This window comes from Callorhinus ursinus, unplaced genomic scaffold (assembly GCF_003265705.2).
Source record: "Callorhinus ursinus isolate GAN/ISIS: 27379988/994484 unplaced genomic scaffold, GSC_fseal_2.0 scaffold16, whole genome shotgun sequence".
Lineage (NCBI taxonomy): Eukaryota > Metazoa > Chordata > Mammalia > Carnivora > Otariidae > Callorhinus > Callorhinus ursinus.
The window spans coordinates 26,127,253-26,141,964 of record NW_027397078.1 but is presented as its reverse complement, the minus strand read 5'-3'; the positions used below and the strand labels follow the sequence as shown (position 1 = coordinate 26,141,964).

Here is a 14,712-nt window from a genome sequence, read left to right as displayed (position 1 = left end):
ACAACTGACCAGAGCCAGAAGCAGACGCTTAACTGACTGAGCCATCCAGGCGCCCCTGATAATAATTTTAAATGCCCGCACAGAAAAGTTGCAAAGAGAGTACAAGGAGCTCTTGTTTATCTTTACTCAGTTTCAACCATCATTGACATTTTATCCCATTGGCATTATCGTCTCTCTCTCTCTCTCTCTCTCTCTCTCTCTCTCTCTCTGCATGCAAATATGCATATACATATTTACACATGCATCTATAATTTTTTTCCAAACCATGAGTTAGTTGGAGACATTATGCCCCTTTACCCAAAATGCCTCAAGGTGTAATTCCTAAGAACAAGGGCATTCGGTTATGCAACCACAGTACACCGATCAAAGTCAGGAAATTTAACATTGCTACAGAGTGATTGTTCAATCCACAGTTGCTGTTCCACTTTGTCATTTGTCCCAATAATGTTTCCTATGGCTATTTTCCTTTCCTGGTCCAGGATCCAATCCAGAATCACACGTTGTGATTTAATTGTCATATCTTCTTAGTTTCTTTTCATCTGGAACAGTTCCTCCACTTTTCATTGTATTTTTTGACCTTGACATTTTTTGAAGAACATGGGCCATTCATTTTTTGGAAGGTCCCTTAGTTTGAGTTGGTCTGATGGTTCTGCATGATTAGATTCAGGTTGTGCATTTTTGGCAAGAAGACCACAGAAGGGATGTTGGGTTCTTCTCAGTGTCTTACAGCGGGAGGCACATGAGGTCAGTTTGGCCCAAATGCCGATCTTACCTTCGCTTTGTAACAGCAATGGAATGTTCTTTTAGCTGTATTTTTCCCATTTGGCAGACATCTTGCATTGCAGTACAATTTTCTTTTTTGCACAAGCATGATAATGCGAAGTTTCTGAACTATTTTTAATTAATTGCAAATAAGCAAAATGCAATAAACTGGTATTTTTAAAGGAAGCATGTTTAAAATAACATGTTAATTTTTACTTGTGGAGTTTTAATGTCAACTGGTATACACAGATTGAAACAAAATCTATTTCAGACAAAAATGAGAAAACTACATATTTGTAAATAATTTTGAAAATATGCCAGTTAAGATTAAGAAAAAAAAACTTTCTGGGACGCCTGGGTGGCTCAGTTGTTAGGCGTCTGCCTTCGGCTCGGGTCATGATCCCTGGGTCCTGGGATCGAGCCCACATCAGGCTCCCTGCTCAGCGAGGAATCTGCTTCTCCCCCTCCCGCACCCCGCCCCCGCTTGTGTTCCCTCTCTCACTGTGTCTCTGTCAAATAAAATCTAAAAAAAAAAAAAATTCCTGACACAATGAACTTATTTTTAAAATAGTAACATTAGTATATCCTTAAAGTACAAGACTTTTGTGAGTAACATGATGATGTGCCAGGCTATATAGTATGAAACCAAAAGAAATTTATGGCTTGGTGGGGAGGAGTGAAGTATCCTTTGCAGTGTGGTCTTGATTGCAGGGTCATGCTGAGCGTGGAACCTACTTCAAAAAAGGTTGGGGGGGGGCGGGAAGGGGCTACCATGCTGCACAATGGCAGCTTCACTCCAATCCCACTGCAATTGGCTTCTGGGACTACCTCTGGCTGTTGAATTATATCAAATACATTTTAAGACAAGTGGCCCCTCTGTGGGCTTTGGAAATCTTTTAGCTCTGCTGCAGGGAAATGGCAGCCGAAATGGGAGTGCTCTGTACATGCCCAGGCACTCACCATTTGGACCAGGGCAAAGGAAACTACCAGTTAAACATTAATCGTAACTCATTAGTAATTAGTAACTAATCCTTCTGTGGGGCTTTTTACACACTAGGCACTGTTCTAAGTGCTGTACTTCTATGAATTCACTTAATTCTCAGGCACAATTGTGTGAAAGAAGTGCTGTTACGATGTGCCCTTCACAGAAAGATGAGAGCATTTGTCAAAGGTCACCTGCAAACTAATGGAAGAATAAAGGTTAGGATCCAGGCTGGCTGACAAAGGCCTGACCCTAACTATTCTGTGAACTGCTTCTCTGGAGACTTTAGGCAGTAAGGAGTCATTCTTACAGAAAAAATACATATTTAAGTAGCACTAATAGTTGAAAATTGAGTCACATCTTCAAGTACAGCTGTAGGAGGTGCTATATTCAGACAAGAAGCCAGGCGTTACTTTTTGGACCCAAAAACACTCTATTATTTTCCTTATTAACCCTTTTGATTATGTCATTATTTGGGCATAGGCACTTAAGCAACGCATTGCAATAATTAAGTCTCCCCTCCTCCTACTGCTGTTCTTTGCTGGAAGTGAGAGGAAAGGAGGAAGTGGAATGGGTTGGACAGCGTTTCACGTGGGGGCTTTGTGTCAAGTGGAGGTTCTCCCTCTCTCTCCCTCTCTCTCTCTCCCTCTCTCTCTCTTTTTTACTTATTTAAGTAATCTCTACATCCAACATGGGGCTCAAACTCACAACCCCAAGATCAAGAGTCACAAGCTCTTCCAACTGAGCCAGCCAGGCGTCCCTCATGTGGAGGTTCTCTTAAAAAGCCTGGCCCAGTGTGTCTTCTTGGGGCTGTATGACGGAGCCTCAGGTTGGCAGTTTTCCATCTAAGTCAGGCTTTCTCAAACTGGAGGAACCCTCCAGGGAGCTGTTTGGACACATTTCAGGGCACTGTGAGTCTGCAGGAGTCAAGAAAGTGGTTGCAGGGTAATAGCAAGAAGTGACTCTTCATGTCTTTGTGTTCTACATGCTAGTTCTAAAAGGGTCAGCAGAGGGGCGCCTGGGTGGCTCAGTTGGTTAAGTGACTGTCTTCGGCTCAAGTCATGATCCCAGGGTCCTGGGATGGAGCCCCACATCTCAGCATTGGGCTCCCTGCTCAGCGGGGAGCCTGCTTCTCTCTCTTCTGCTCCCCCTGCTTGTGCACTCTCTCTCTCTCTCTGTCAGATAAATAAATAAAATCTTTAAAAAAATGATATCAACATCCTCCTCATCACTGCTACCTACCATTTACTGAATACTCATTATATGTCAGATATTGCCCTCTGTGCTTGTCGTATATTTACTCATTTAATTTTCACAACAGCTCTATGAGGTGGGTACTGTTATTAGCTCATTTTACAGAGGTGGGGGAGGAGGCACAGAGAACTTGATGAACCTGTTGACAGTCACATAGCTAGTAGGAGGTGGGCTAGGAATTCACCCCAGACATTGTTTGGTGGAGATAGGCAGTAGCTGCAGAGAGGCAGAACACCCACTCAGTTACATACACACCCTGCTGGGGAGGAGGCACCTGCTGCTGGGAGGCAGGCCGACTCAAGCACCTTGGCTTTGGGGAGCTGTAAGGAAGCACAGACACCTCAAGCCCGCAGGCAGGGCAATCACAGGCAGTACCATGGAGGGGTGAACAGCCGGACTCTGGAGCCACCTGCCTGGCTTCTAGTCTTGGCTTTACCATTTTCTAGCTCTTGAACCTCTTCATGCCTCAGTTAACTTGTTTGTAAAGTAGCGATAATTATACCTACTTCTAAGGGCTGTTGTAAGGATTAAGTTAGCATCCGAGGCTGAAGAATGTTTTTCTCTGGGAAAACCGCGACCATGAGGATGGTTTCCTAGCAGCCTTCAATTTTGCTCTTTTTTGTAAACACCTCACTTCAACTCCATCTGATCGGGCATGTACTAGAAATTTGCTTCAGGTAATGAAGTTCACTTAAATACTCCTTTACAGCAGGGGCACCTGGCTGGCTCAGTCCAGAGAGTTGGCGACTCTTGATCTTAGGGTCTTGAGTTCAAGCCCCACATTGGGCATGGAGCCTACTTAAAAAAAAATTTAAAAATTTCTGTATGGGGCGCCTGGGTGGCGCAGTTGGTTGGGCATCTGCCTTTGGCTCGGATCATGATCCCAGGGTCCTGGGATGGAGCCCCGTGTCGGGCTCCCTGCTCAGCTGGGAGCCTGCTTCTCCCTTTCCTGCCCGCTTGTGCCCTCTCTTGCTATCTCTGTCTCTCAAATAAAAATAAAGTCTTTAAAAAAATTTTCTGTATAGTTTTACCTTATAAACTTGGTTCAGCTACAAGTCTTTTTTTTTTTCAATTGAGGTAAAATTTACATAACATAGAATTAGCTATCTTACAGTGAAAAACTCACTGGCACTTAGTACGTTTGCAGTGTTGGGCAACAACCACTTGCATCTAATTCCAAGATACTGCATCACCCCAAAAGGAAACCCCATACCTATTAATCAGTCACACCTCCCACTCAAATATTAACCTGATTTCTACCTGTATGGAGTTGCCTATTCTAGACATTTCAAGGGGAATCATACAATATTTGTCCTTTTGTCTGGCCTCTTGCACTCAGCATAAAGTTTTTTTTTAAAGATTTTATTTATTTATTTGAGAGAGAGAGAATGAGAGAGAGAGAGCATGAGAGGGAAGAGGGTCAGAGGGAGAAGCAGACTCCCCGCTGAGCAGGGAGCCCGATGCGGGACTCGATCCCGGGACTCCAGGATCATGACCTGAGCCGAAGGCAGTCGCTTAACCAACTGAGCCACCCAGGCGCCCTCAGCATAAAGTTTTTGAGGTTCATTTATGTTGGAGTATGAGTCAGTACTTCATTCCTTTTTATGGCTGAATAATCTTTTGTTTATCCATTCATTGATCAATAGAAATTTGTTTTTTTCTACTTTTTGGTGATTATAAATACAATTGTGTACAAGTTTTTGTTTGGACACCTGTTTTCCATTCTTTGAGGCACATACCCAAGAGTGGAATTGCTGGGTCATATGGTAACTAAGTTTTTTTTTTTTTTTTTAAAGATTTTATTTGACAGAGAGAGACACAGAAAGAGAGGGAACACAAGCAGGGGGAGTGGGAGAGGGAGAAGCAGGCTTCCCGCGGAGCAGGGAGCCCGATGTGGAGCTCGATCCCAGGACCCTGGGACCATGACCTGAGCCGAAGGCAGACGCCTCACGACTGAGCCACCCAGGCGCCCCGTAACTGTCTAAGTTTTTAAGGAATCGCCAAACTCTTTTCCAGAGTGGCGGCACCATTTTACATTTCCACCAGCAATTGCTCCACATCCTTGCTGACCCTTGTTATTTTCTGGCTTTCAAAAATCTATTTACTTATATCAGAGCTAGCTTTGGGGGTGTGGAGTTGTATCTCTCGTAGTTCACACTGCTTTTTGGCTTTGCAGTGGCACACTTGGTTTTACGTTGGAATCTCCTGGGTTTTTATTTTTGGTAAGAATCCCAATGTTAGGGCTGCACCCCTGGCAGCAGGATTTAAAGCTCCCGAGGTGATTCCACTTTGCGGGCAAAGTTGAGAATCACTGTGTCAAAGATTCTGGGATGCTCTCAGTTGCATGGTCTTTTTACTCAGAAATTCAAATCATGTTTAACTTACTGGGCCAGGCCCACATTTATCTGAAAAATGGCAGGGGCGTGATACAGATTTCTGTCAGCCATTCCAACCCTAATAGCTAAGGCCAGGTTTTTTTGTTTTTTTTTGTTTTTTTTTTTTTGAGAGGAAGTGATTTCACCACAGCTGCACACAGGGGGCAGGGAGGCGGAGTGTCTCCAAGGGTCCAAGTGAACTGCTGAAAACAGAAAAAACAAAACAGTAAAACAAAAGGCTACTGGCTTTGATGGCAGGTGCAGCTGCTAAGGGCTGCTGGTCCCCACCCCGCCCGCCACCTCCCTTCACAAGGAAGGTTTGGAAAAGCAGCACTCTTGGTGACCTCTGGGTTCTTACACCCTGGAGAGGTTTCCAGGTAGCACCTTGCCTCCCTGCTACCACCTTCCTCTCTCTGACAGACAGCCTTTTTCCATTTTCCACTTCCTTCTTCCCACTAGGTAGTTACTGTTGCTGAGCTGGACAGACATTGTGGCTATTCCTCTGAGTTTGTAAAGATTTTATTTATCTATTTGAGAGAGAGCTAGTGGGGGGGGGATGGGGGGGGGGGGGGGAGGGGGAGAAGAGGGATATGTAGACTCCTAGCCAAGTGCAGAGCCCAGCGTGGGGCTCAATCTCACGTTCCCGAGATCATGACCTGAGCCGAAATCAGGAGTCAGAAGCTCAGCTAACTGAGCCACCCAGGCACCCCTATTCCTCTGGATTTATAAAAACTCTGTTGCGGCCTTCCAAGTTGGCCCCACTGCAAAGAAACAGGTGGGCCCATGTGAAGGTGAATTTCGCATAAGAGTAATAGGTAACATCAGTAGCATTTTGCTATAGAGGTTCACCTACGGTTCTTCACTCTAAGCACTGACTTCATGTTATTGTCACTATTGTTACCACACTCCTGCCACGGCCCCTCCCGCCTCCAGGACCACACCTGGCGTGGAACGGGCGGTTCTCCTCTCGTGACAGAGACGGACCACAGGGAGCCGTGTGGGACAGGACCATGCGGAGGACTGTGCCTGTGGCAGGGGCTTTAGGGGAGCGTTTAAGGAAGCTGGGTGTTGCTCTGGATTGGATGCTGGCCGGAAGCGAGGTAATTCCAAGATGGGGGGGGGGCGGTCCTCGTCAGTCTTACCTAGAAGCAGGAAAGACCAGAGGCTGTGATTGGTAACGAAGCAGCAGTCCCTCCTATTAGCCGGGATGCGGGGATGTGTGGGGCCGTTTGTAATTTGGACAAGGTTCACTTGTTCTCCGTGTTCAGCCAGGATTACAGAGTGGTCTTGTTTTTGTCTTGTCCCATGCTGGCCACAGAGTGGCCTTGTCTGATGCTGGTGTCCTGGGGAATTATTTATGTTCAGTGGAAGCCTGCCCGGCCAGTTCCCAGATGGCAGGGGCTGCTTTTCTGTCTCAGGCCTCACTTTTGGCCAAGAGCAGACAAGGTCAGGATGTGAATCCATGAATATCCACATTTTCACCATTGCCAAGATTCTGTTGATTAGGAGGTTGTTTGAAGAGTGCAGGCTGTAGTTGGGTAAATTTCTCTTGCTTCTCTGTTGCAGGATAGGTCGCTGAATTATCTGGTGTGACAAAAGTTGCACAGGATACACTGGTAACTGTAACACAAGCAATTCCCAGAAACAAAATGATTATTCATCCTGTAACAGACCTTGAAGCCAGGGTTATAAAACCCAGACAATGAGAACACATTCCAGAATCCAAACAGGTACTCACAGCCCAGCTGGAGGTGTTTAAAGAGGCCTCAAGACCTTGTTCCTGTCCATGACTTACCTTTAACAATTTTGCCAGGATTCAGTCCTTGGTAGGTAATGCACAATACTGCGAACACCTTTACAATACCTCCTAAAATTACCTCAACAGTGTGGGCTCCATTTCGAGGCCCATTGATCTCCGATGTTGTGCTGACATCATGAAGCCTTTTTGCTAAACTCCACTTTTGTTACGGCTATCTGATTAGCTAATGACAAAACCTCTTAAGGAATTCCACCTCTATTTTCCACCTTGCAGAAGTAAGGGGAGGTACTTTCGCAGGCCACTGCTGCCTGCACTGCAGGACACAAGCTGCTGAGCAGGACTGGCTACATAATTTTCAGGCTCAGTGCAAAATGAAAACCCGGGGTCCCTTGTTCAAAATGGTTAAGAATTTTAAGAAAGAGCGGAGAAACCAAGTTCAGGGCCATTCTGAGCCCCGGGGGCCCTGTGCCATTGCACAGGTCACATGCCCTAGAGGCCCACCCTGTGACACTTGAGACCTCTGGAGTCCTGCTGTCCATGTAGCACGACAAAGGACAACTGTGTCCCCCTGACTGGACTCCGGAGGAGTGGCAAGAACTGGAGAATGTCCAAGGACAAGAGCAGGCGCTGCAATCTAAGGTAGCTAGACTGAAGGCTGAGATAACAGAATAGCTCGTGAAATTGAGACTCTGGGATCCCAGAAGAAAGGAAAACACGCAGAGCAACTGCTAAAAAGGAGATCCAGTTCCTAACAGGATGGCCTGTTAAAGAACACTTGTGAAGATATTGCCCAGTTTTTGTAGAATGCTGAAGGACTCAGGAAAACAGCCAGTGGGGACTGCTCTTGGGAGAGGAGAGTTCAATACCTAGTTTCTTCATGCTTTTTTTTTTTAATTTTATTTATTTATTTGACAGAGAGAGACACAGCGAGAGAGGGAACACAAGCAGGGGGAGTGGGAGAGGGAGAAGCAGGCCTCCCGCCGAGCGGGGAGCCCGATGCCGGGCTCGATCCCAGGACCCTGAGATCATGACCTGAGCCCAAGGCAGACGCTTAACGACTGAGCCACCCCAGGCGCCCCTCTTCATGCTTTTATGAGGGTACAGAAGGTCACTGTTTAAACTTTGTCCGGCCATTATAGCGATTCCTGCGGCGCTTCCGGACCCTGAGAGACGCACAGAAGACTGACGGGATGATGGAAGCATTTGCCTAGTGAGACTGTCAGTGGAATAAAGGAGGGCTTTAGGGCGCACTGATGTTCTCTCCTTTGCCACATCGTGTTGAATAGCAGCCATAAGCCCAAAGTCAAAGAGAAGCCCACAGCGGAAAGGTTCATCGCCTCGAACAGGGGCATCAGTAATGGAGGAGAAACTCTGGAATCTGTAATTTCCCAAATCAACATTAACAACCTTATCCTCTGACTTGCTTCTCCACCATTCCCATTTTTCATGCAAACGTAGGTAACTTAAATACGCAAGAGGCTTTTATTTGGTCCCGAAATGCAAGCCGACCCTTGCTAATAATGCAATAATTCTGATGGGTTTAACTGTAGCATTTGAAGAGTTAAGGAAAAGGCGGCAGTACTTTTGGACTACAGGGTGGATCCTAGCATGATTTTCTTGACTTAGCCAGGAAATAAGAGGGGCCCTGGCTTGGGGGATGGTCTGGGGATGTGTGGATGTGTAGGGGGTGGGCCCCCCGGAAGTCGTGCTGCGCTGTTCAAACCTAAGGTGACCTAACGGATGGCGAGAGCGCCCGCCCGATCCTCGGCGCGGGAGCGGCCATTGGTGACGCACGCCGGGGAGTACGGCGCCCACGTTTCCACCATTACATTAGCGAGGCCCCACACCCTGCGCTCTAAGTTCGGGGCTGCGGGCGTCCTCGCTTCCTCCCTCCCGGAGGCGGGCCCGACCCCGCCCCCGCGCCCCGGATCGCTCCCGGCGGTCCCTCCCACCTCCTACCCTCGGCCTCCCCGGCGCGGCTCACTCCCCGCCGGCCGCAGCCCGACACGCCGTGCGGCCCCCCAGTCTCCCGCGGCCGCCTCCCCCAGGCATGGCACAGGGCCTCGCCTCACTATGGCAGCAGCACGGCACAGCACGCTCGACTTCAAGCTCGGCGCCAAAGGTGAGGGCGCGCGGCCGCCACCTGCCTGGTCGCCCGCGCCGCCCGCCGGGCTGGGGCCAGCGGGGACCGGGCGGGGCGCGCGCCGCGGGCCGAACAATGCGGACGGCCCGCGCGGCCCCGGCGTCTCCGGCTGCCGCGCCGAGCGCGCTGCGGGGCCGCGTGCACCGGCGGCCGGGGCGGAGGCCGCGCTCCAGTCGGTCCCCGCCGCAGCGCGGGGCCTGGAGGGGCCGCTTCCCCCCCACAGCCCTCCTCCGGCGGCGCCGCCCTTCGAGGCCCGAGTCGCCCACCCGCGCCCCGTGCGGGCGTGGCCGCCCCTGCGAGGGTCCCCTTTGCGCCGCGCGGCTCGGGAGGAACACCCCCCCCCACGTCCGCGGGTCCCCCTTAGGGCGGGGGGGTGCAGGGGCGGGGGGCGTGCGCCGCGCGGGGCCGCCCGCGTGACCTTTTCCTGTTCTCAGAGGCGGGTAAATTCCCTCCACCCTGGGGCGGGGGCTCCCCTCGTGGGAGCCGGGGCTGGGGCAGGAGCGCGCCGCGCTTGCGGATTTCTTAGCCGACTGCGTAGGAGACGGGTCCCGCGGAAAGGGACGGGGGGCGGGAAAGGAAACGATGATTGGGGGGGGGGGTGAGGTCTGGGCGCGGGAACTAAAACTCCCCGAGTCTTGGAGGCTCGGAATACAGCCGGCCAGAACAGAGGACTAGAAAGTCGGAAAGAGGGCAGGAATTACGAAGGGGAAGGGTATTTTGCATGCTTTTCTTTGGGTGTTTCTAACGTGGGGGGGGAGGGGTAGGGCTGCCAGCCTTTTTTTCCGGTGGCTTTTAAACCTTTAAGTGCTGCAGACTTGAATCTGCGCTTCCTGTACGTCCCACTTGGAGCATCTCATCCATATCTTGCCTTTTCACCGTTTTCCTTGAATTGGATGGAGTAACCTTTTCTGTTCCCACTTAAAACCATGACTTTTTCACTTTCTCTCTTTCTCTTTTCCTTTCTGAAGTTCTGAAATCTCATTTTGCATTTTTCTCCCCCAAGCTTAAAGGCTCTCCGAAGGCAAAGATTTAATTAAAAACAAAACTTGGAGGATTTGAAGCAAGACCTAGGTTTGCGTCTTGTCTTTCTTGATTGGCTCTGCCTGGGACTTCGGCCTTAACGTCTCAACCTTTCCGAGTATTATCCTCCCGGTGGTTTAAAAAAAAAAAAAGGACGGTGCACACTTCATAGGGCTTAATTTTAAGGGAGTTGCCCTAAAACACCAAAAGGTTCTTAAGTAATGTCGGTGTATTTGGTGGTTGGGAAGTGACTTTGAGAAAACAAAGCATTTTTTAGTTCCTACGTTTCTTAGTTGAGGATAGAGAGAAGGGAGATGACTGGGAGAGTCGGGAGATAAAATGGTGATTGGGGCGTGCAGCTAGTGTTGGGTGTGAGATGGCTAAGGTTTTGTTGAGTAATTGTCCCGCCAACTTTAGGGATTAGTGGTTAGTGAAGGTTCTTGCATACTGAATTTAGGGGTGAGGAGGATGAGGCTTGAGGAAGAACTAGTGGGTCAGGGTCACCCAGCTGCTAAGAGGTGAGTCTCGGAAGTGTCCTTGGTGGAAGCATGTGTGAACATTGACCTGTACTTATTGAACATGGGTTTTCTAGGCTCTAAGGGTAATATCAGGATGAGGCTTGGAAGATTCTGGCACTTCTCTCAGTCTGTGTCAGTGCCTGAAGCCTTAAACAGCTTTCAGCTTATAAATCAGGTGTGGTATGTTGAAATGATGGCTCACAATGGGGTTCTGTGTTCCGTTGTAAAAGTGCGGGGCAACCTTCACTTTATGAAGAAAAGGAGAAAGAACTTTATTTTTTAAATTTTTAAAAAATATTTATTAATTTGATGGGGCACCTGGGTGGCTCAGATGGTTGGGCGTCTGCCTTCGGCTCAGGTCATGATCTCAGGGTCCTGGGATCCTTAGTCCCACATCGGGCTCCTTGCTTAGCGAGGAGCCTGCTTCTGCCTCTGCCTGCCGCTCCCCCTGCTTATACTGTCTCTCTCTCTCTCTCTCTCTCTCTCTCGCAAATAAATAAGTAAAATCTTAAAAAAAAAAAAAGATTTAGTTATTTGAGAGAGCGTGCACAAGCGCAGAGGGAGAGAAGGGGGCTCCCTGCTGAGCAAGGAGCCTGGCGCGGGCCTGTGTCCCAGAACCCCAGGATCATGGTCTGAACCGAAGGCAGACGCTTAAGCAACTGAGCCACCCAGGCGCCCCTATTTTTTTTTTTTTTTAATTAAGTAATCTCTGTGCTCAGCGCAGGGCTTGAACTCACGTCGGGGAGATCAAGAGTCACATGCTCTCCAGACTGAGCCAGCCAGGTGCCCCAAGCAAGTGAACTTTTAACACTTGGGGCTGACATTGGCCAGAGAGGGAGAGAACCATAGACACACAGTTTAGAGGGGAGCAGGAGAAGCTGGCAGATTCTAAGCTGGCAAGGTGTGGAAGTGGTATCTAAATAATTTAGTTGGGCAAGGAGAAAAAAAAAACAAACATTCCCAGTCAATTATCCTTAATTCTCAGCCTGTTAATCTTTTTTTAAAAACTTTTTTAATGATTTTATTTATTTGAGAGAGATCGCAAGCAGAAAGGAGTGGTAGAGGGAGAAGCAGACTCCCCGCTGAGCGGGGTGCCCAATGGGGGACTGGATCCCAGGACCCCGGGATCACGATCTGACCTGAAGGCAGATGCTTAACCGACTGAGCCACCCAGGCACCCCTTTCAGTCTGTTAACCTTAAAGATGAGAACATTTTGATGGTGAGCTGAAGAACATTCTAGGAAGAAATAATACTGAGGAGGGGGATGTGTATATATTTGTCTTTGTTAGTTCTTGAGTCCCTACAAAAGTGTTTTGGGAGTAAGATTTTTTTTAGTATTATTTATTTTAGTATTTTTTTTTAAAGATTTTATTTATTAGCACGAGCAGGGGTAGAGGGAGAGGGAGGCTCCCCACTGAGCGGGGAACCCCAGATGGGGCTCCATCCCAGGACCCTGGGATCACGACCTGAGCCGAAGGCAGACGCTTAATCGACTGAGCCACCCAGGGGCCCAGAGCACTCTGATTCTTACTGTGTTCCCCCATTACTTAATTTGGGGAAGACATGTTACCCTTGCTGTCAGTAGGTGTCTACACTTAGAAAATAAGGGAATCTGGCTAGACTGGGATCTTGTAAGTTCTTCGAATTTTCAGTTAGGGGCACTTGGTGAGAAATCTACCACCTGTGTGTGAGGTCTCCAAAAACATTTATTTTAATTGATAATAATGAGTCAAAAGGCATTAGTCTTGGCATGGTGAGTACTGGATGTGACTCAGGGGTGAGTCAAATGCCTGTGGAGCCTGGATTCATGTTCTTTTTCCCATTTGTCAGTAATCCTTCCTAATGCTCCAGTTCCATGATGTGATTTTAATGGAATTAAACTTGAACCACTTAGTTATGTCATGTTGTGATTCCATATAGCTTAGTTACCAGTGCAAGCCAGCTAGTACCCAGCAGCCACTGGGCCACTAAGGGCAATTATAGGTTGGGCCTGGTGGTGCCTGTCTAGTGTTGTGGCTGATGACATAATTCAGGAAATTTTAATTTTTGCTAAAAAACAAAACCTCATCTTTGGTCATCTTGCAAGTGAAGTATTGGATTCTGAGGACTCCTGAACCCAGAAAACATTTTGTGATTCTCAGCTGAGGCTAACAAGAATAAACATGTCCCATGTTTGTATGGTTTGAGCATCTCTGGGCTGGTGGAGGACACACGATTTGTTCCTAGTCATATACACTAGGCAGCAAGCGGGCTGGGTATCCAGAGGGCAGTGTGGTGTGGTACTCCCAGCCTCTGCTTGCCCTGTTAGAGCAAACAAGCCTCGCTAGTCAGCCCTCCAAAGCTCGAGCACTCCTCCTCTCCCTGTCTCATTTCTTCCCCTCGGCTGGGAGTATCTGCGAAGGCTGGCCTCCAGAGTCTGTATCCTGGACACAGTTCTGGTACCTCATAGATGTTTGATAAGTGCTGGTTAAAGTGCACCTGATTGATGTTATGGTCAAGATGGAAAACTAGTTCAAGTACCCTAGGGGGAAAATCAGACACACATTTACGGGTCCTGATTGAGGAAACCTGCCTGATGGTGTTACGTTTGGGTTCTGGACCGCTGATCTGTAGTTGATGTAGGGAAACAAAGTGACTTATGTTACTCCAATTCAGAAAGTAGGTTTCTTTTTTTTAAGATTTTTATTTATTTGACAGAGAGAGACAGCCAGAGGGGGAACACAAGCAGGGGGAGCAGGAGAGGGAGAAGCAGGCTTCCCGCTGAGCAGGGAGCCCGATGCGGGGCTCGATGCGGGGCTTGGTCCCAGGACCCTGAGATCATGACCTCAGCCGAAGGCAGACGCCCAACCACTGAGGCACCCCCAGAAAGTAGTTCTTTTTTTTTTTTTGGGGTGGAGTGGGGAGGGTAAGAGGGGGAGAGAATTTTAAGCAGGCCTCAAGCCCAGCGTGTAAGCGGGAAGCGGGCCCCATCCCACAACCCTGAGGTCACGACTTGAGCCGAAATCGAGTCGGACGCTTAACCAACTGAACCACCCAGGTGCCCCTCAGAGTAAGAATTTTAAATGCATAAAGTAACACAGTTACTTTAAAACACAATTTTCAAAATAAAAAGTCCTAAATATGTAGCATAGTAATACGTGCTTCTTCAGTAGCACATTAAATAACATTACTAGCATCAGGCCTAATAACGTCCATAATTTTGAAGTAGAGCTGAGAAAATCGTATTTCAGCTGCGTTGTAAGAAAAAGCTCTGAGATTTTTATTGGTGACGATAGCCACCATAGTTGATGTGTGGTTTTACAAGCATAACTGAAGAAAATGCTAAATTTCAGTTAGTGAAAACAAGGATGTGTATTTTTTTTTTTTTCCCATCTGAGTTCACAGACCCCCTTGAATTGTATCCACTGGCCCCTGGGAAGTCCCTGGACCCCTGGTTCAGACCCCCTGGACAGGGAAGGGAGAGTGCCATTTCTGTATATTGTTTCTTTTAGGCCGAGTAGGTTTCCACTCAAGGCCAGAGCTGTAAGCAAATGTCCCTGGTTCCTCTTCAAGACAGACATCTCTTTGAAAACATAAAAGCCGGTATTTATTAGTTGCCTCCTGGGCTAGGCATTGCCCTAAGCGCATTACACGTTATTTTACGTAATCCTCACAACAACCCTGTGGTAGGTCCTGTTATCCCCATTTTAAAGATGAATAAATAGGCCCATTGAAGCTTTTCACCTTATAAATGGGGTAGCTGGGATTCAAAGCTTTGTCTATTTGATTCCAAGGCCTTTGTTAATTCCACAACTGCGAAGCCTCTTAGTTTAAGGCAGTGATTCTCAACGACCCTGTCTCCCTTCCTCCCCCTTCCTGGGGACATTTGGCAGTATCTGGGGACATTTTTGGTTATCAC

The 14,712-nt window shown here is 48.2% G+C and overlaps 1 protein-coding gene across 1 annotated transcript in view; it reads left to right on the top strand.

The window, feature by feature from the left end:
* Positions 1 to 8,857: 8,857 nt before the first annotated feature.
* The window catches only part of SMS (spermine synthase), a 46,129-nt gene continuing 40,274 nt past the window's right edge, over positions 8,858 to 14,712 (top strand). Inside the window, exon 1 of the mRNA XM_073901982.1 lies at positions 8,858 to 9,254. Within this exon, the coding sequence (XP_073758083.1) occupies positions 8,873 to 9,254 (382 nt within the window). The 5' untranslated portion in view covers positions 8,858 to 8,872. The remainder of the gene's footprint in view (positions 9,255 to 14,712) is intronic.